Source organism: Corvus brachyrhynchos, unplaced genomic scaffold, assembly GCF_000691975.1.
Source record: "Corvus brachyrhynchos isolate BGI_N302 unplaced genomic scaffold, ASM69197v1 scaffold126, whole genome shotgun sequence".
Taxonomy (NCBI): domain Eukaryota; kingdom Metazoa; phylum Chordata; class Aves; order Passeriformes; family Corvidae; genus Corvus; species Corvus brachyrhynchos.
Window position 1 is genome coordinate 8,196,742 of NW_008239283.1, and position 22,808 is coordinate 8,219,549.

General features: G+C 38.5%; 1 protein-coding gene across 4 annotated transcripts in view; it reads right to left on the bottom strand.

The window, feature by feature from the left end:
* Positions 1-3,474: 3,474 nt before the first annotated feature.
* Positions 3,475-22,808, bottom strand: part of SEC22A (SEC22 homolog A, vesicle trafficking protein) — a 20,505-nt gene continuing 1,171 nt past the window's right edge. The window contains exons 1-8 of one of the 4 annotated variants that reach the window (XM_017740177.1): positions 20,464-20,602; positions 19,922-20,153; positions 18,253-18,456; positions 16,817-16,980; positions 15,544-15,738; positions 10,827-10,945; positions 8,093-8,158; positions 3,475-4,650 (exon numbers count right to left, since the gene is read on the bottom strand). In XM_017740177.1, coding sequence (XP_017595666.1) covers positions 4,450-4,650; positions 8,093-8,158; positions 10,827-10,945; positions 15,544-15,738; positions 16,817-16,980; positions 18,253-18,434 — 927 coding nt within the window. In that variant the 5' untranslated portion in view covers positions 18,435-18,456; positions 19,922-20,153; positions 20,464-20,602 and the 3' untranslated portion in view covers positions 3,475-4,449. Of the gene's footprint in view, positions 4,651-8,092; positions 8,159-10,826; positions 10,946-15,543; positions 15,739-16,816; positions 16,981-18,252; positions 18,457-19,921; positions 20,154-20,463; positions 20,603-22,808 lie in introns of those variants that run through there. The other 3 variants (XM_017740178.1, XM_008638243.2, XM_017740179.1) reach the window with 3 other exon arrangements.

The following is a 22,808-nucleotide window of genomic DNA, read 5'->3' on the forward strand; positions in this document are numbered from 1 at the left end:
GTGTCTCTGTTTTATTTTAGCTGCATCTGGCTGGTGGGATCAGATGTAAGTTGTGTAGGAGATGCTGGATCTGCAAGTAGAAAAATCCAGGTCTTGTCTGGCACTGATGGATGCCCTGGTCCTTTGCACTGCCCAGTTATGGAGCCCCAAGGGCTTGGCTACACAGCAAACATCCCCTGGGTACTTCCTGTGCACCCACTGTCCCTGGAATCAGTGTCAGGGCAGCTGACAAACTATACTGGCATAATTGAACTGGTTAAATTTGTTTGTGTGTGTCCTACTAAAAAAAAGAAGTTTGTATTTTAAAATGCACATCACCTTTGCCAAAGAATTTCCCAGGTACCTCAGTACTTGTCCTCTCAAGGACACTGGAGGGACGCAGCACTGCTGCCAATGCAACGTTTTCAATCTTTACAGGTAAAAGTAAACACTACATGTAAGTGTACCAATTAACAGGAGCCTGAGGCAGAGCTGAGAAACAAAACCTTGCAGCTTCCAGCTGACTTCTTTTAGTTGAGAAGACATTACACAGGCAGCTAAAAACCAAATGCCCTATAATCTGTTATAGGTTAGGAGGGATTTTATGAGTGTACTGAGAACACAGCTGCAAAAACAGAAAGCCATGAAGTATTTAAGGTATCAGTCTTTACCAAAGTTGGTGGAGAACTAGTTAATACTTTCTATGCTCTCCTAAATAATCATACAAATGGCAGTTTAGGACATTGCCTGATGTAAGCAAATTTTTTTAACCATCTGGAAAAGGGTATTTCCCAGGGGAGGGAAGGCAGGAGTCTCCAATGCTGTGCCCCTCTCATTCCAATTACTGTACACAGACTGGCTGAATAGTTTTCCCCAAATGCATCTTTTTCCCACGCAGAAAGCATTTTGATGAATTTTGAGGTGTTTAGCCACTTATCCCCAACACAGATCTGGCTACATCAACTATCTGCCTGCACTTAATAAAATGATACATTTGGGACACGCTGAATTTCTGGTATATGTGTCCTTCACTGCAAATATCTCCGGCCTGGCTGTTTATGTGTTACACAACATCCACAGACACTACCACCTGGCCAAAAAGTATGCCCAGAGGCAAATATTTTCATTCCGTTAAGCTTCCCAACTGCTCCTCAGGGCACCATCACTTCCAGACTGAAGTTCAGGAGTTGTCAGAGAGAGCAAGCTTGGGATGCTGCTGGGAAAAGGGCAGCTCAGCTGTTTTAAGCTGAAAAAGCTCAATTTCCACGCTCTTGACCTCCTCTGTCCATGGCCTTTCAACTGAAGGAGCAAGTAGGCTTTGTGGAGGTGGTGAGGAAGACTGAAAAAAGTGAGTTTCAGGCAGGATGGGGGGCAGAAGCAGCAACATTTTCCTGCCATTTGGGGCTAGGTAGCTTCCCGTAAAAAGAAGAGTTATGTATTTTAATTTCTGTCCCGAGCACATCTCAGTCCTCGCCTGCCCTGCTCTGCAGTGCAGGTGAGGTGGCTGCACTGCTGGGGCCAGCGCTGTCCCTTGACTCCCGCTGGCAAAGGGGCTGGGGTGCCAGCTGGGGGTTACTGCAGCAGGAGAGCCCAGCACTAACACACTCGGAGGGGAGGCTGGGGCAGCATGGCCCTGGCATTCCAACAAAAAGCTCCATGGGACACCAGCTCGAGCGAGCTTCCCTGTAAGCAGCTGGCCCCAGAGATCTTTTAACACTGAATTTCAGATGCAAATAACTATTGCCATCTACTGGGAACAGCATTATATACATACCTTGTGTAAGTCAGGCAAGCCTTTGGTCATTCCCTCCTGAAAGCAAATACAGTGACACCTTATTCAAAGATAAATCTGCTATTGTGGATGTTGGATGAACCAATTCCAACCTTCAGGACATCTTCCTTTATAAATACAGCATGAAATGCGCTCTGCTTCTACTAAATCCCACAAAAAAATCAAGCAACTACAAATGGCCTTCTGCAACTCACATTGCAGTAAAGCCCATTATTCAAGAGCGTAATCAACGTCCCTGAGTTCACCTTCCTAAGTCTGGCAACTCAAGTACCCGTAAAATCAGCAGGGAAGCCCCTGCTTTGAGCGCTGAGTTTGTATAAGCAAAAAAGGAAATCCTGGGAATTTTCAATAAATTTTCACCACTAACCTGGCCTGCTGTATCTTGGTTCTCATCTCATACCAAATGTCAGCAAGTTCTAATATTACAGTCAAACTCAAACATGCCAAGAAGCCATGTTTTTAGCACCTAGTAATACCACGTAATGAAGAACAGTCATGCTCATTACCTTTTCATTGTGAAATGGGATTTTTATCAGTGCTATAAAAACAAGCAAACAAAACCCCAACTGTTTTCTGTTACACTGTTGCATTTATTCATTATACCTGCTAATCAGCAATTAGTTTAATGCCAGCATAACTGGAATGGAATAATGGCTCCAGATGCTATGACAAAGGAAGTTTTCAATCCTTAAAAATCTATCTTTAGGATTAGCAGGAGGGGAAGGTGCTTCAGAGAAAACAAAACTCTCTGCCAACATATAAACTGAAGAAATGATGCAACAGAAAATTCTGTACATGCACAACAACCTGAGTTAAAAACTAAGCAGTACTTGAAGCATTCATGGTAGCTTCCTTCCCTATCAGTGGAGGTGAAAACAGAGGTATAAGGATTCTTCTAGACACTACAAGCAAAATAAAACCTGGTTTTATACTTAAAAGGTAATAGCTCTATCTTTTAATCTGATTTTAAATGGTAAAGGACTGCTCTTCACCTTTTCAGAATGGTGCACTGAATGCTAATACAAGCAACTCTTGGTGCTAAGCAAAGGCAGTTTGCTGCTCATGTTCATAAATTAAATGTGTTCTTCCCCAAGTAGGGAGGGAAGAGAATTAACTGCAAAGCACCAACCCTGGAGCCTGCACACCAAGGAGGCTCCAAGGGCTTCACCTCAGACAGCAGTCTGAGACACACCACTGCCCACTGCAGTTTAATTCTTCTTGGTTGCATTATGCACACTTTTCTTAACTAATACCCCATCTATTTAAAAAGAGAATAAGATAACCAGTTCCTTTATTCTTGGTCATAAAATCTGAGCCTAAACAACTTACTTAAAAACATAACATTTTGGTATGAAATGCCCAAGAAAATTTGCCTGGACCAACATTTTTTAGCACAGCAAAGCTCTAGCAATTCCCAGCAACACAAGAACATGGCAACATCCCTGCCATTAAGGCTTGATTACAACTTGTAGATAACCTACATCTATTTGTACATGATGAAACATCATAACTAACTGTCATATAAAAATAAAACCCCAGTGGAAGTGATGGTGGTACTCCATGGTTGGCTGGGTTTTACTGGTTGATTCACCAGCTTGAGGAGCATATGATGGTTCTCTCAAACATAAGTCTAGATCACAGAGGTTTTATGCCAGCACAAAAACACCCAACCCGTAAAGCCAGAAGAATCAACACAATCCCTGTATTTCTTGTTTAAGCTAATCAGACTGATTTATTATTTTCCTGTCAGCAGTTGTCTATCTCAGGTTTGAGCTAATTATTCATCCATTTCTGAAGGTAAGGAAGAACATATAAAAAGAAGAACAGTATTCCAACAAGTACAAGTCACTCCATTTACTCACCAATCCCTTCTCTTTCAACCCTTCCAAACACATGAAGCGTGCAGGAATCCTGAGTTAAGTGGCAGAACTTTTTGAATAATTACAAAAAATGAACCCTATCTACATAAATCAATTTCAAAGAATAATTCAAAGGAAATAACAAATGAAAACAATAAATGAACTTATAGCACAAGACAGAGTGCCACGGGTGAAGCTGATCCCCAGAAACTGAGTTTCCAGGTTACATTTTAAGAAAACATTCACATATATGTCAATGTGAAACAAAACATTCCAATATTTAGTAACTTACATATTCCACATCTAGTTTGCTAATATGCAATAGCATTATTATTACTTATTTAGCCTATTCCCTACTGCCTCACAAAGGCAAAACTGACCTTGGAAGTGAAAAGCTTTTATGATATGCGGAATATACTCTACACATTCCTCCATTAACATATAAACGTGGTTCCACATTATCATCAGATAATGTGATCATGTAATACCATCAGATAATTCCACATCAAATTATCTCCATGAATGAATGAATGAAGCTTTTTTACGCCACCAGTCCTATTCTACATATATTTCACTGCATGGATATGCTTCACTTTCCTCCTCTAGTCCCATATTCTTTTGTGTCCTTTTCAAGAAAATAAAAAAATAATTTAAAAAAAGGTTCAACCACCAAGTGTAAAATGTCCACAAGCATCTTACATTGATTTATTAAAAAAAAAAAAAAAGCCCCATTCAGACAGCTTCTTCTTTTGGAGAACAGCTTTACATTCCTGAGAGTAACTACTGGAAGAAGACTTGGTCTCAATGTTCCAGGACTTGTCAGACATTGTAATCAGGGGACTTCCCCTGGGGTTGTCGCAGTCGGATTTGTAAGGTAGAAAAAGCTCCCACAGTCACATGGAAGAAGAGCTGCCACAGGTTGCGCAGTTCATACAGGTACATGTTACACAGGCAGATCAACCCAAAAGTCAGGAAGGATTTGGCATTCCTCCAGCCTGTGTAGTACACAAACAGGTAACACTGTCAGGAAATAAAGAAATCAGGTTACCTCATGGAAGATAACTCCTACTGAAGAAACATATCTGGTCACTGAAAAACTACAGCCCAAACCAAGGAAAAGTCTGAATCAAACATGTAAGAACAGTATCAATTCAGCAGTCAGGAAGGGTGAAGAGCACCTGATATCAATACAAGGTTACATTTTGCTTGCATTAAACCCTCTCTGAGAACAGTTCTCTCATAATAATTAATTACAGGCTGCAATGAGTGGCCCATGACAAAAGAAAGTGGATGTTCCTGGTAATCTCTGGTCAAAATACACTCTGTTCTATTCAAGCAGTGGAGAAGGAACAAGACCCACCAAGTCTTCTTCAGAAAAGCAATGGGAAGGACAAGGACAACACCAGGGCCCCAGAGCTCAGCACAAGGCAATCCCTCAGATACCTCCCAGTGTCCTGCCAGGGATGATGCTGATGGTTACCTGGCAGGTGCAGAGGCCCACAGATGCAGACTGCCCTGCTTCAGCTGCTGCAACACTGATCACACTTGGAGAGAAATACAACCACTCTACTGTAATTCTACCACATTTTAGGGTCTGTTCTGCACACTGTGGTGTAACACAGGCTGTCAGTACTGCCCAGTTTCCTACTCAGCCTGCAGCCTATTGTAACTGGAAATGTGTTCAAGTCTCTTGCCTCAATTTTTATCTCTAAAAGGACACAGCTTTTACTCAGACATGATTTTTATTTCTTCTATTGTTTGAACTACTCCCTTAACTGCTAAAAAAAAAAAAAAAAATGCTTTGGCCCTCCCCTGCATTCAGGTCATTTCTGATGAGGGAAGTTTTTTCTAAGCTTTAAGGTAGATAACAACGGTATTTAGGCTTACTTGCTATTCCAAATCTGTTCCCAGTGGATTTATAACCATGGTCACACAGATTTAACAGCATCCATCATCAGATTATCTAAGTGCCACTTCTGTTCTTCCTGGGCATTTGCCATGCTTTATCAGTCAAAAAAACTCAATTTTCATTTTTCATGTTCTTCAAAAAAGGGCAACTGAACAGTGAAATTTATTGAGATCACTTTATATTCTACTTGAACTCTACCACTTTGTTATAAAGCATGCATTTCCACTGCAAGTGTGGCTGAGAGCAGCAAAGCTACTTGTGGCATCTGGATACCTAAATATTGTCAGAGAGGTGAGGACTGGCACTATCAGTAAGACTTGTATGTCCTTCCTCCAAAGCAAAGTAAAACTAGAGATGAATAATCTGCACGTTTCAGAATACAGACAGAATTCTTCTGAACCTGCTTGGTCATTTTGAGCAGAGTAAATGCAACCTACTTGTGCTGACAGTTTCACAAATCATATCTAAAAGAGCAATTAGTTGCTACTGGTATCTCAGCAATAAGAATTCAGATAATTTCCTAGTGCTGTCGCCTCCACTGACAATGTATGAACAAGTGTGACTGCTTCCAAGATTAAAATAAGAGTCAGGATACGCTTCATCAAAACGATTAATAAAGGCTTGAAAAAACAAATACTACAGCAGTTTAAAAATGTTACTGTAGCATGATGTTGCATGACTGTGAATTTTACTGAGGAACTGTTTCAAATTAATTCTGAAACATACCTTTCATTGGTCTAGGTCTGAACTACTGGATTTGCCCCTTACAGAACAAATGAAAAGGCCAAAAAAACAGTTAAAAGGCCAAAATGCTGCAGTTTTAATACCTTACTATAACAAGTCCTGTTACGGAACTCCTGAGGGTTGTTTTTCTACTACTAAAGGGAAGTGTTATCAAGGCAATTACTGAGCATGCTTTTATGGAGAAGGCTCCGCTGTGTGATTTCAAAGATGATTTTGATTTTTGATTTTTTTTTTTTAAATAAATGTTAAGAGATGACTGAAGGCTCAGCTCCTGTCCTGATGCTTTGCACTTCTGGTACAACTCAGTTTTTACTTTCCTCTTTACAAAAGACTAGAAACTATGACACAACACTAGACATGTCAGTGAGCCTAAAACATTCCATGTAAGTCCAGTTCTTTTGCCTGCACACCTGGGTTATAATTAGCATTTCTTGGAAACTAGAGACACACTGCTGTGTTGTTATTAACTGAACGAGACAATACAGCACAATGGATGCCTGGTGGGTGAATGACAGTGAAATGTGCTGTCATGCAACACAGGGAATTAACGTCCTGAGCTCTTAACTGTAGCAAAAGAACATCAGAACATGCCAGAGAACCAATATCCCTCTTAATTCTGAAAACTGACCAATCACATATTGCAGGAATGATACCAGAGGCTGGGAAACAGAGTTTCAACAGGTGTATTTTGAATATTAATAAAAAGCCTGCATAGATTCTTTCTTTCAGACAGCTCTGTTCAAGGCAAACAGTAGAGGAAAGATACACATTGTCACATCTCAATGCACAGACATGAATACTTTATAAAGAATAAGGTTTCCAATTTAGGAGAGGAGGGAAAATGTGTATTTTTTACACAAAAAAAGAATGGAGGAGCTCCACCTTATTTGATATATGGAACAGACTGTTGGCATGGAAAATTAACACCAATCTAAATTATTTAAGGAAGAAGTTGATGGAAAGTCAGTAAGTGTTAAAGAACACAAGCTGCACTGTGACATTTTGCTAGAGATATATTGTAGAGAATGAAGACTACAGACAACCTGGACAAAAGACTGACTGAAAGGCATTTTTTTATTTTATTGTCTGACACTGTACTAAACACTGGCACACAGAAACAAGTAAAAACTGCATACTCCACATGTCCAATATTAAAAGTCAAAGTAACTATAACAGCAACTGAGCATGAGAGACATAGGTTAATGTAACAGCAGTGTCACTGAATGACAAATGCCAATGGGCACCATGATACCTTGTTATAAATTACAGAGGAAAGTCAAATTCAGATGCAGAAATGGAAAACTGACAGACATGAAAACTAAGGGGAAGTGTCAGGCAGAAGGAAAACATAGTGAAAAGTGGCCACAAGCTTTGAAAATGAAGGAGATGCACGTTAAGGTACCAAGTGAAGAAAATTACAGTGTAGTGCTTAGGTTTTACTGCATTTACTTCAAATCTGCCCAAAGGCAAGCAGCAGTAAGCTATTTATTCAGATGGTTAAGTCTACTTGAACTATGAAACTGTGACTTCAAGGAAAAAATATAACCTCCACTTCTCGTGACTTTAGAGATAATTATCTTAATTGTCTTAATCATCCAACTAGAGAAAAAATGCTGGCAAACAGAAGCTCTTTGTATCAATCTACTACTACATGATAGCTAATGATTAATGAAATAAAAAAGAGCAGAAATTATTTTTTATAATCACCCTATTCAAGTATCTGTGACATTTAAGAAAACACGATGACACTTATGCATGACTGGGTAATGTTTCTAAACTTTAGTGAATTATGCAAACAGAAGAACACACCTGGTACAAACAGGCTACCGTTCCAAGAAAAAATGCAATAACATAGCTAAAATCTTCACCTTCATTCTGCAAGAATAAAACAAAAAGCCATGTTTTACAATGTTTCAGTAAAATACCAGGCATTTACAGTATGAAAGTTATGAATTACTGCATGCTAAAATAGTTTCACATAGAGATTTATAATAATTCCTTTACCACAGTAAAATGAAAGTTAGGACTAACCAGTGCTTACTTACATGTCTGTGAACAAATCATGGTGATCTGGAGTCTGACCAAAATGTTTGTGCACACCAAACAACTCCTGCCAAGATTTTCAAAAGCTTTAAAGAAGTCCAGCTCTAACACTGGACACTTACCTTCTCCAGATGCCTTTGAAAATTCAAGTCTAAACACTGGTAACTACCTTTAATAGCAACTTTGTAGAATTGTGCCTTCCTAAAGCTTCAGAAAATGGGAATGAGGTAACAGAAAGGATGCAAACTGGCCACTAGGGTGGGGTAAAACTCTACACACAAAACGAAGGCAGCTTTGTGCTCATGCAGTGAGAGTGAACAGCAGCACAGGAATTTATCAGAGACTCGGAAAATAATGCTTTCTTGAAGGAAAGATGGAAAAATTTACTTGAAGTGACAGGTTTTTCTACTATGTGTTTAGAAAACAAAACAAATCCTTTAACTTTTTCAAACAAATTGTTACAGTTCCTATAGAGAGCTGAACAGAGTAAATTTACATGCTCAGTGACTATTTTAACTGCATTTCTAACAAACATCTGCAACCACCAGAAACTTTCCCAAGAAAACAATGGGTACTCATGCAAATGTTCTTCCTTGAGAGCAAATACCACTTTGAGAAGATAGTGGTCCATTCACAAAGATGTTCAGTGTGAAGCATTTCCATCTCCAATGCTGACTAGGAAAAACTTTGCATGTCTGCACATAAAAATGACTTCCACAACACAGTAACTTCTACCCAGTACGTCTTTGCCCCAGTGCCACTGCATATCTGGTGGAGCACAGTTACAGATTGTAACAGAATTTTACTAACAGCCAAATAAAAACACTGATTATAAAGCAAACAGTAATTCAAAGAGATGCTTTTGAATGACTTCTCAGAACACGTTCCATTAACTGTGTTTTGGACTACTTCTCCCTAAACCTTGTGGATTTTTCTATAATAAAATTAATTAAGAGGAATTTTAATGGATTTTTAGTGTGCCTCATTTGTCAGAAATAAAAATTATCTTCCATCTGTACTGCAATCTATTACCTCCAGATGCAGTAACATAGAGAATAAAATTAACTGGATGTCCTGTCATCACTTAAATCGATTAATCTAACATTGGCATTCCTTTTAAAAAAATCAGCTGCAGAAAGGTAACAAAATAGTTTTAGCAACATCACACTAACTGACAGAAATCTGTTCAGTACTATTTGTACTTGGCCTAGAGACCAAGACTTACAAGGAGCAGTTGAGGAAACTGGGGCTGTTTAGCCTGAAGAAGAGGAGGCTCAGGAGAGAACTTACTGCTCTCTGCAACTACCTTAAAAAGGACGCTGTAGCAAGGTGGGGGTGGGGCTCTTCTCCCAAGTAACATGGGGTAAGATGAGAGGAAACGGCCTCGTTGCACCAGGGGAAAAATTTCTTCACTGAAAGGGCTGTCAAGCTGCCCAGAGAAGTGGTTGAGTCACCATCCCTGAAGGAATTTAAAAGCTTTGTAGATGAGGCACTTTGGAACGTGGTTTAGTGAACTTGGCAGCACTGGGTTATGGTTGGACTCAGGTCTTTTCCAACCCAAATAACTATAAAGTCCAGATAAGTTTGAATAAAAGACTATCTATCAGTCAAGCAAGAGGATTACCATTTTCTTTCAGAAAACTTCCATGGGGCTTTTAGTTTCTATGTCTATCACCATAATAACAGCCATTAAATGGTAAGGAAATCTTTTTTTTTCTTTTTGTGGCAACACACATGAACTTTCTGTGCATGCCTGCAAGCACTACCAGCATATTCACCTGAATTGCTTGAAAGCATAAACCATTATTAGTGACACTGCAGCAGTTGTGAGAATACAACCAGCACAAGAAATGGAATAGAAAGAAACTGAAAGGCTACAGGGAGGGTCACAGTAGAGATTTTACAGAAAAAAATGGGTTTGGGAGACTTTGTTTGGTGACGGGGGGGTTGTTTGAGGAGGTGAGGGGAGTTTAGAAGAAATCACTTGACTATTTTCCAACACTGATCCTTTCAGCACACAATGAGAAATAAGGTTTATTTTAAAAAACTAAAAAAGTTCTCTAAAAAACGATTTTACAGAATCTGTTTAAAGATTCCCGCTCTCTGGACTTTTCAAAAACTGCCCCGATTTTCAAAGCTGTTCATCATTTCACTCAAGTGCTTTTAAATAGCATCTATAGAAATTAAACGCCTCATACCCTGGCATAAATTTAGAAAACAGAACATTATGTTCACATCCTCACTGCTACCAAGGTACCAGGGAAGGAGCTGGCCACCCACCTTCCACTGCTGTTGAAACTCACAGCCTTGATGAATGAGGCAGCACACTCAAGGAGGATGCACAGATCACAAACAATACGGGTTTCATAACAGAGGCCTGACCTCACAAACAGTACTTCTGAAATAAAACTGGCACGACTTAGTTCATATAGCATCTTCTAAAATGAAAATTGTGATTGCTATGATGCATAACTTTTAAATTTATAAACATGTACAATACCTGGAGAAGGCTTTCTATGGCATGGAAGCCACGGATTAAATTCAAAGCTCCACATAACAGACTAAGCACAAATGAAACAATCCCTGGCAGAGTCACAGGTTCCAGACGCTGATGAGGAGCTGAAAAGCAGATCACAAAAAGATATCAAAGGTCAAAGCAATGCCTTCAGAAATTCAGTAAAATAATAATGTCATTTTTCAGTGGCTTCTAGCTCAAGAGATCACTGAAGCAAACCACAAAATGTCAAGTTTTTTTCTAAAAAGACAAATCTTTCAGCACAAGGTTTAGCAAAAAGTAAACTTTCCTCCAGTTCACATATATAATTGTCTTGTTATATTTAGTCTTTATCTCAATATGTTCCATTTATTCAGTATGGTACTGATGGCCGCTCAGACAGGCCAGGAAATCAATAGTAAAAGATGCACTTGCTAGTGAAATCTGTCCATAATTAGTAACCTGCTAAAAAGTCACGTACTTCAGAGCTTCTCTCAAAACCTCTACTCTTCTTTAACACAAATGCATTAGTGAGACATTGAGACTGATTTAGCTTGTTTGCTGAACAGAACATTTGAGGCAAAGCTATCACAGTCCCCTTCCTTAAAAAACAGTGAGTGCTACCAAAGACACACATGCAGAGACAGCTCTGAAACTTCCGATTGTGCTTAGCCGCTTATAAGTAAAACACATTAAATTGAAACACAAAAAAACACTCTTTCCACGCACACCCGCTCTTTCAAGCTTATCTAGGGTCACAAGTATGTAACAACCACGTATGTTCCTCATTACTGTCCTTTTCCATAATGAATAACAGAAAGCAAATGTGAAAAAACAATGCAAAACTCTTAACAGTCTGGGCAACACTGGGAAAACAATGGGACTACTGAGCTGCACTCAAATCATTCTGTTCAAATCAACCAAGTGTAAAGATGTGAACAATGTGGTTAATGAACTGTAACATTAATAGAGAGAGGGGTGTCAATCCTGGTTGTTTGTATTGCACAGATCCAGGAAAAAGGTTTCTCTAACAGTTTATGAAGTTACGGAACCTAAAAAAACCCAACAAAAGCTATTTCACATTGATAAGCAGGCAGGGCTGTCTAATTATGAGTGTACAATAACACAAAAATAAAATACAGGATGAGTTCAGTTAATTCATTTGTGCTGAATTTAATAGTGTATAATTTAATAGTTGGGGGTTTTTTTAAACAAAGGCATAACCCACGTTTAACTTTGAGAGCTCACTGCTTTTCTAACTGTAGGGCACATTACTCCCAGTAATCACTCAGTTAAGGTTAGATATGCTAGATATGCTACCTGCATACCAAACCACTCTTTCTCAATGACTCCCAACTGGTTGTTTTGTTTTGGCTTTTTTTAAACCATCTCATCTAGAGAGTGGAAAAAGCTGAGGGTGTGTATGACTGTTTTTAGCCAAAAGTAATTCTATTCCATTAACTGGTGGATAAAATTAGTTCACTGCTCTCCACTCGCAGCTCTCCAGAAAATCTCCTTTTCCCCATGTATTGGGTAACTTAAAATCATCATGAGCTAAACCAGCATTTAAAACACCTCTCTGAGAACCATGGAGGGAAAAGGATCTGGTCAGCTAAATCAAGATGGTCTACGAAGGCTCTTAAAATACTAACTTCTCTCTTATTAAAATATGAAAAAAATCCAAAAAAATGTAAAGGACATTGTGCACCACTACTAATGTCATTAAACTCTCCAGAGACTGATAAATTTTAGTGTGACAATCAAAGCAACAAGGGTCATTTATACACAAAAAGATGAAGGCAAAACCAAAAGAATGAAGAAGGAATGTCAGAGAAGGCATGGTAAAGGACAATTGACTTTGAATTGGTACATCCATCAATCTTAGAAATATGGTAAGTGCTGTATCAAAAATTCTCAGTTCAAATAAAGCAGAAATTCTGAATTTAATGTTTACATTTAAATAAAAATTCAGGAAATTTACAGGACATGAGAAACTGCACTACTCATACGGATGTTTATTTCAAACTAAAATGTAAAAAAAAAACCCCAAACCCAAAAGCACGGAGTATACCACCAGGCAAAAAAACCCTTCAATTTGACAAATGTTCCTTCACTGTAAAAAAGCTCAGAAAATAGTAATTTTATCCTAATCTGAAACATCACACATCAGCATGCTGTGACCCTATTTCTAATGCCTGCCAACACCTACATGTACCTTTGAGGCAAGATTCCATCCATAATCTGCACACTTTATGCTTCCCACATGCAGAATTACCCCTACTCCTCACTGCAGTGCATAACTCTCTGAGGGAAAAGGCCTGCTGCTGCAAGCACTCTGCCAACACAGGAGGCCTGGACACCATACCCTGGCTACACATCCAGTTACAGTGTGAGCAAGTAAGAGCCACTGCTTCCCCACCGCCCCAAACTAATGCCTCCAACTCTGCCATTCTGCATAACAAAACGAGATTTGCATCCACCTAACTTCCTACCTCTGCATGCTCTCCAACTTCATTTAACACAGTTCACTTATAGCAAGTCCTACTTTTTAACAGCACAGCATATTCAGGAAATTCCACTAGGCAAAACATATCCTTTTGTGAGAATCTGTCCTTAGAGCAAAAGGAGAAACTTGGAAGTCTAGCCAACTGAGTGGGCAGCAAACATGCAGGGAAAGTTCTTTTCAAGGGTGGAGAGAAGTGTTGAATGTAAAGAACTACAAAACTATTAGCAGACTTGCTAAAAAAGACTGTTATTCAATAGCATCTAAAATGTGAAGAGCTGAAGAAGGAGCAAAGTGCCAACCTCTCATAACGTACAGCCCTTTGATGGTGAGTTTCTACAGCAACTCAAGGAAGGAAGTGGATAACTGAACAGAGATCTATGGAATTCAGAGGAAGAAGAAAGTGAAAAACAACTGAAAGAGAAACAGAAGAAAATCGACATGGAAAGAAAAGAGGACAACAGAACTACTTCTGTAAGAAGTTGTAGAGAGGTAAGTAAAAAAAAATTAGAAGATCACCTGGAAATTATTCTCAAATCTTCATTTTTAGTAAAAAGGGAAATGGTCCCTGTGTGTTTTAATTTAGGCCTATATTACCTTCCAACACTCTTACTCAAAAAAATGATGAAAATCACATCTCCCACTACAAGGACAACTTTTAAGAGACAGCCGATTTTGACACAGGCTGAGTTCTCTCATGCTTACTGCTTTTTCTCTTCACAGTTGCAGGAAGTTCGAATCTAGACAATTTTCAGAGCTAACCAGCTGCCACTTCTGCTACCATAACCTTTTCCACAAAGCAGGATTACACCAGAACAGTAGGAGTAAACAACAATGTAAGAAGCAAAAGTGGCAAAAGAGTGGTATCACAGCATTACATACCTTTCAAAAGAGCCCACACATGTAAAAAGATGACAAAGGTATGTACAGCGCTTAAATGATTCCATTCTTTTAAACAATTTAAACACCTTCACACTTTTCCTTTATTAATCTTTCTGAATCTAACTCTAATACTGTTAAATTGCAAATACAGAGATTGTAAGCTATTTCTACACTGTCTCATAGCACCTGGAATTCTCAGAATCAGGGCCCCAGAGTATGAACAGGGTACCCTACTGATTTTGTCTGGTTTTCATCTTCCATAGAAAGCAGTTTTCAATCTTCTAGAGTAATCCTTATGAGTAAGTACGTAATAAGAATAATATACAGGCAAAGAGATCCTATTAATACATACATATACATAAACTGCACAAAATCTCATTTATTACAACATTGTTTAGATGTTTAGATTTACAATTGCAATTCTATGATTTATGATTGCACCCTGACACTGTCAAGTGAACAGCATCAATGTGTGCCTTCTCAGAATAATTTAGACACAGAGGTACTTTTGGGAAAAAAAAAAGGGAAATACATTAACTAATTAAAATCAACACTTCCTTCCATTATATTTATGATTTTGCTTCACTAAACTTGGAGAACTGAAATCAGATGATGTCAGTTTCACATGTGGAGTCCATGTACCAGTGCAAGGATTTGGCATTTTCTTTCTGTCCTGCTGGGAAACATCTGAGGGTTGGCCTCAAACCAATTCAGAAGATTCACTTAATAGCACAAACCTTTAACCCAGCTCAACCCTGCAATTCCACATTTAACTCCTACATGAAATAAATGAAATTCGTTTAAAAAAATTAACAACTGCTTAAATGAAATTGGCAGTTTTGTACAAAATTGCAATTCTTAACATGGTACACAGGGCACTCATTTTAGACAGTGCATCTTTTAGCCAGCAGAGCTCTTTGGATTTTCACCATTGCAAAGGCTTCCAACAGAGATGCTTCTCCCTCCAGCTGCTCTAACTCCTGACACTGTCCTCAGCTTATGACAACACTGAGTCTTACTGGACAGAAACAATAAAAATTTTCAGAAATCTTAGAAGGTCAGAAAAAGATCATCTTCTTGTGAAGTGCTCATCTTCATTTGCAGGGATTTTTTCCTTCAATAAAGCCATACACTTAAGAAACCCATTTCTCCCTCTGAGTGCCTTGGGAAAGTAAGCATTTGGAACAGGGGATAAAACAGACGTCTGAGCTAAAATACACATTAGGTCATTCCAGCTTTACGTTTTAGAAACATGAAAAAAAGCTTTTTTAAGAAAAACAATGAATTTTGTTGCATCTGTCTCATTTAAGGATACAACTACAGAAGCCTGGAACTTACCTGCAGATATCTTACCAGTATTCTTATACTCCCCCACAGATATATGTGAAAAGCCGTTGGCTGAACCAAGTTCTGACACAGAAATTTGGTACGGTGGTCTCAGTTTGATTTCTGTCTGCATATCAGCAAGATTCATCTTTGTTGACAAAGAACGTGTGTTGTTGTATCTCTGTTTGGTCCTCTGAATGAAATTATCTGTGCAAAATTTAAAATAAAAAAGTGGGGTTTTGTTAATTACGTAATCCAGAACCATGCATCTTTTCAGTTCACAAATTGAAATATATTGTTTGAAATATTTGTATTTATCTTGGATTTTAAACACTATTTCTGTTTTGCGCCTAATACATCATGGGTTATTTAATTCTGCAGTTCAAAAAAAATTAAGCTCTAAAAATATAATTACATAGTAACTGTGAATAAACTAATGACTTTTCATTGCATGAGACCAAATGCATTTCTAATACAATGGATTTACTGCCTTATTCTAGCTTTTCTGTTAGTTTAGTAAATATCCTTATGAAAAAATTATGTTGTGGAAGAAAAAAAGTGTTCATAGAAATTTTCAAAAGGAGGACAATAATGTTATATAGAAATTGTCAACAACTGACTGACTGAACTATAGACAGAAATTAACCAACTGGAATATCCTTCCCCCATGTTTCTAAAATTGTTGTTCTTCTTGCTCTAATGTGTTTTATAAGAATATCCAATTACAGTAATTTCTAATATATAGTACTAAAGCAACATAAATTAATGGAATTCATAACAGCTGTTACCTGGTATATATGAGATGCATTTGGAGTCTGAAGATTAAATGCTTCCCTACATGTTAGACAAATAAAAATTTCTCCCTTTCATGTATTGAAGAAAAGGTAGCATAGCTACGAGCTAACATGAAACTGAGAAATTTCACTTGAGAAATTTCTGAAGCTCAATGACTTCACAGGTTAAGTATTTCAACAGGTATGAAGTCAAACAACTCCTAGTAATATTATCTAGAAGACGAACTCCAGAGTTGGTCACACAAGGCTTAAACCAAAACCTACTGGAATGAACAGAAGTAAGTTTGGACAAAACACTAGTAGCCTAATTTAATGCCCCCAGAAGAATTTCTTTATTGACTCTAACAGGAGTTAAATCAGATTCTAAATCCACCTGAAACAGAGCTATAAACTGCTTTGGACATTTTTTTTGTGTGTGCATTAAGTTGCATCTATTTAAATACTCATTTGTCTTAGTATGAGAATGAAGGGGGGAAAAGTCAGATCCTTACCAAACTCTATGAAACAGTACGGTCTGATAGCAGTATTTGTCTTCATCATATTGTAGGTAGTGATGAACTCCTTCTGAAGCTCATCCAGGAAACAGAAAGCCAGGACACTGGGATAATTTTCAGTGCACAACATCATATAGCTTACTCCCAGAGAACTTATAAAGCTAGAATTGAGAAAACATATTCAAAATTTCAAATTTAAATCCAGTGAATTAACTGCTTCTCTAGTCTGATCTCATATTCTATAATCAGAAAAACAAAAACTTATCTGGGGCAGCAAAGGAATAAATGTTTACTGAAAAGTCCAACACTATTCTAGAAGAAAAACAAGTTACTTTTACGTGATGTTTTACTTGAACACCACAATGTAGAATCATGTAAGAAGCTGTATTACACACATGTGAAAGAGAAAACAAGAAAGCTTTTAGGATGCAGAAACACAGCAGGTTTGTCCCATAACAGCTTTACACTCATCTCAAATGTACAATATCTGAGCTGGTACAGCCCAAAAATGCAAAACCTTATTATCAGATTGGGGGGGTAGGGCTGTTGGTTCTTTCTAGAACATGGGAAGAAATAAAACTGCTCTGCAGAATGCAGAATTAATAATTCTCAAAAGATAGTTGCAAGGACAACCAGAGATGGCAAATATGAAATCAGAAAAGGACAGTTTTCAATATACATATTATTCCCTGTTGGATTTAGGCTATTCATTAGCGTTTTCATCAGGTTTTCATGACACATTCAAATATCTTCAAAATCTTGCTGAATAACTTACAGTATTAAAACTAATCAAAGACAAAAGTAGTAAAAACTATCCTGATGAAGCCTTACATCTCATTCTTAAAAGTTTATCAGTTTACAGGCCAACTACAGTTGGCCTGCTTAAAAAAAAAAAAAAAAGACTGAAACAATTTAGTCCAATCTGGGCCTTAATCCAAGAAATGATGGAAACTCACATATCCCAGTGGGAGATGGAGAGGGCTCACCAGGATCATTCTAGGATCATTCACGTGGTACACTTTCCACCACTGTAACTTCTACATGGTTACTAGAGGCTAAGATGAAATTACTCACCTCATTTAAAACATCTAAATTAGAATCAGAATTAAGGTCAGCTAAAGTGTAAGTGAACTATAACCAATAAAATGTTTCTTCCAAATATCTAATCCAAACCTATTCTTTCAATGTAAAGCCACTCTTCCTATGATGTTGTCCTACGATTTGGTGCCCTTGTAAAGGAACTTCCATGGAAGTTTGTGTAGGTTCAAATCTTCCTACAATTTCTCAGTTTTGAATCAGTTCTAAGTTTCTGCTACATAAATAGTGCCAAGAATCTTATTCTGATTAAACGTTTCTAATGTGAACTGTTAACTTTTTAACTTACAGACACACATCACCCAGGATGTTGCAAATACACAAATTAGAAGCCTTACTTTATATTATACTGTCCAGTTTTCAGAGTACATCTGTCAGGAAGCTGAGAAAGTTTTTTTGAGAGCATTTTAAAATATTTTCTACATTCTTGCATTCCCGTGCTCTGGTCATAATCAGTAGATGCAGACAGTGGGAGTCCATCCCTCACACGGACCACAGAGGCAGATAAAATCATAGACATTGCCAACAGAGTTAATGACAACCTGCAACAAAACACATCAGGAGGAACCAGAATTAAGGTAAAAGCAGAAACAACAAAGTCAACTGTGATGAATCAAACTTCTCAAGCTGTACACTGGGTTCAGGCTTCAACTGGGGCACAGTGAGGATTTTCAACTATAACTCAGACTAGTCTTAACTGAACAGGACCTATTAATCTACACAAGCCACGAAACAGTTCTTCAAACCTTACATTAAATCAAAACATTCAAAAGTTTAACTAGAGAAGTATTAAAACAAGGATTACTTATCTGCTAAGCATCAGTACACAAATTTTTTCTCCTACAAGTGGGCGAACTGCTAGAATTTATATGAAGCCAAAAGCAAACACTTCCTCAGCTCTTAACACTGCTCAGCAGACTCCTACCATATACTACACCTATCACTTCAGACACTATGAAAAAATATTTTTGCCTCCCTCGGATGATGGTACTCAAGTTCCATACAGTCACAAACTGCAAAAGGAAACAGATTTCTGGATACAGCTGAAATATGCTTTTGTGTGTGATACTGACATGTTTACAGCACCTTTCAAACTATGACGTTAAGGGTGCTTTACAAGCCTCAGCAGCTGAAGGACTGTATTCTCGCAAGTCAGAAATCCAAAATTTTCCCAAAAAACCACTGCCTCTTCACAAAAGAGAGGAAATAGCTGGTTTTTTAACCTGAACTCTAAACTTCTCTATTTCCCACTCCCCAAAGGTTATATATCCATTAGAATACTTAATGAATAATCAACAACATTCAGGTTTTTCAAGGTTATTTACTCCTCAGAGAAAAAGAGGCATATAATAATTTAAGCACTGAAAATGTGTTGTCATTTTCAGTTTAATAAATTCAGCTTCATCAGCAGTCAAACTTCAACCTCCTTTGAGAGCCATCACATTAGCTGAATAAATTCCAAGTTAATACCCTCGTATTTTACTTGTACAGCACATCAGACTTCCCCAAAGCTGTAACAGCAGTGGAAGCCACTGTTAACTGCAGTCTGATGAATACCTTGGGGCTTTTATCAGGTGCTCTTGTTATTTCAGCACTTCACTAGAGAATTCCCTCCTGAACAAAGTGCTTCCATCAGCTGGACACAGAAACAGAAAACAACCCCTACTCCAAGACTTCCTCTAGATAGGCCTGCTGGCATGAAGCATTCAAGAAACTAAACCCACAGTTCTAGAAACTTTTACCTATCTCTGAGTTCATGCACGCATTCCCAGAAGGACGATGCACACAGACTCATTTTCTTAACTATGCTGATAACCATATAACCAAGGCAGAAGCTCAAGAGCACGACAAAATTGCAGAGGAGCTTAAAACTGTAATGGTTCTCTGACAATAACCACCTTTACTGCTTGGAACTCAATCCTGACAGGGACTTGTGGGAGCTGTATCAATATAAACAAAAGAGCAATGATGCAATAGCAAAGTTTAAATACCCCTTCATTAACTTACTTGCACAAAATGTAATTTCATGGATCTGCATTTCCTCTGATGAAACAAATAACTTTTTTAGCACCTAACATGAAGAAAGGAATGTAGCTCCATGTCCTGTTTCAGGAAAAGGCAGTGAATAGGACTGCACTGCAGGAGAAACCCAGAATCCCGTAGCCAGATCTCAGAAGCAAAAATATTATTCTGTTCACTTTTTAAATGATCTCGATGGTTAATGTTCATGTTGAGCTATCTGATGAGATAAGAACAAACAGAAAAAGTTAGTAAATAGATTTACTGGCTAACAACATTCCTCAGCTCTTTTTGTGAGGGCATACATATTGGAAAGGCCTGAACATAGCCAAGGGAGATTACTCAAAAGATACTCAAAGAAAAAGAAAACTAGAATAACATGGATATTAAAATGTTTCTGTGTTCTTTAAGAGAAGTTCAGGAAGTCCCATCACTTGAGGCACTTAAAATTGGAAAGCAAGTTATTTGTCTCCACAGTACAGGAGTAACTCAGGTTTACACAACCTTTGACTCTGAATCCCATCATTCACCTCATCCACTGTTTAATTAATCCATAATCTCCTCTGCTCAGAACACTTCAGGAATGTAACACAGAACAACCACAGCTGTATTTCCAAAGCATTAAGGTTTTCAGTGCTCAATCTCATCACAGTTGCTTTGCTCCTACAACTAAGGACAAAGAACATCAATACCACTAAGAACAGCATGTATGCACACACAACAGACAAAGCAAATGATAAAGACATCTTTAGAGGTGTTCTTCCAACTTTTATGTCTATTCTGTGTGTAAATAAATATTTGCATAAATCTTGAACAAAACTTTCTTCAAGACTCCTACTTATATTCAGAGAAATGCAGGCTCTATAACAGAAGATAAGCCTCAATTGAAACCTGCCAATTCTCTTAATATACTACGAAATCACACAAGGTAGAAATTGTGTTGAGCTGAAGATCTTAACACCAGTCAGGTTTTGTTACCATCATCTTAAAAACCCACCCAGTGAAAATACGAACTTTTTCCTCAGCTTCCCAACAGCGAAATCAGAAAGCTATCTAATAACCAAAGTTAATAAAAGAAAATTACTTCGTTTGGAAGATCATATGTATGTCAAGAGATGTATAATACACATACTGCAACAGAACATTCAGCCTTACCTGAAAAAGTATTAACAAAGAAAAAAAGTTTACTAAATCTACTTTACCCAGCTCTCAAAACAATACAGCTTTTACACAAGGAGCCAAGTGGTAAATTTGATACGCACATATAGATTTAGAGATAGAAGAAAGATAAGACCTATCCCTAGATGTCTTTTTTAAACATCAAGCTTCAAAGCTGCATGAAGTAGTTCACCAAATCATTACAAATTTCATATGTTTTCCTCCAAAAAATTCTATATCCCTCCATCACCTGAAGATGAGAAAAGACTGCATTTCCAGTACAAATGGTCTATAAATCTATTACAGGTGCAAGGAAATGAACAGGGGTTGGGTTCACTGTCCCATTCCATGACAGAATTGTGGAATAACAAATCCAGCCAGCAGGTGTTTGGCTCACAGGTATCACAGAGGGTCCCTCCCAAAACATGTCACCAGCCAGTGGAACCCCATGTCACAGGCTGTTGTCTGTGCTACAATGTTATGTGATTTTAAGAGGCAACTGGAAAAGTTCACAGAAAAACTACCAGGGGTACTAAAACCAAATCACAACCCTTTGCTCAGCGGGATTCTGACCCCCACACAAACACCAACAGAGAGAGTACATCACAGAAGCACTACTCCACGTTTGCATTATTCTTGTTTCCCTTAGTTAGTATCTACTTCTGCCCCACCTTTATTAATTTCCCCTTACAACCCTTCACAGCCCTTCCTGCAAATGAGGACTGGGAGAACTCGTGGAAAAGAGGAGCATGGAGAAATCTGGCCACAGACAGGTAAGAGTCAGCAGAGTGGCTACTGCTCTGTTACTTCACCTTCCCTAGAGCTGTCCAACTCCTCATGCACATGTCAGCATCCACGGTTTCACAACTAGGAATTAGCACATGTGCCTGGTTTCATTTTCTACCATGAATGAGAAACCTCAGGTGATGGAAACCAGAGCCTGTTTCACTGTACTTTTTTTTTAAGACATATTCAATTATCATGTTGCTTATTGCTGTGTTAAGATGGTATTTGATCCTGAAGCAGCATCTAGAAAAGTCCTAGGAACACTGAAAACGGAAAGTGGAACATTCCAGCCTTTTGTAACAAATTGGTTCTAACTTGTGAACTGACAGTTAATTGCTTTACATCTATCTGACATAGTCTTGTAACACTTTTGACAAGTGTTTGAAAGTGACCTGTGACTATGATTTGTTCAGAACACTTCACCTTAAAAAAGTCTAGCTTTCTCAAAATTCTGAGCAGATCTAGTGTGATGGCAAGCTTACCCTCCTGCACCTGACACCCTTCAGCACCAACTTAATCACAGCATTTCTTGCTGGGGTATCTGCCACTCATGAAAACCTTCTATAAAATATAAAATTGGGAAGTAGGTTGTCATAGGTTAGCAAGCATAGTCCCGGAAGGGACGTCCTTGCTAAGGGGTGCTTACAGTTTCCTCTGGGAACTGATAGAACCTATCAGCTGGCCAGTTTGAATATGGACAATTCTCTAAGCCACTTAAAGTTGTGATCACCTCTGTTATCCACATTTAAGAATAGGCAAACTCCCCCTCCAAGCTCTCTCTCGTTTCCGGCGCTGGGACAGGTGGCTGCAGGGCCCGAGTAGGGCCCAGTGGGCCCGGCCAGGCCCTGCTCGGGCCAGGCCGGGCCAGGCCACGGCCATCCTGGAGCCAATGGACCTGTTCCCGCCGCGGAACCCCCCCACTGCCTCGCCG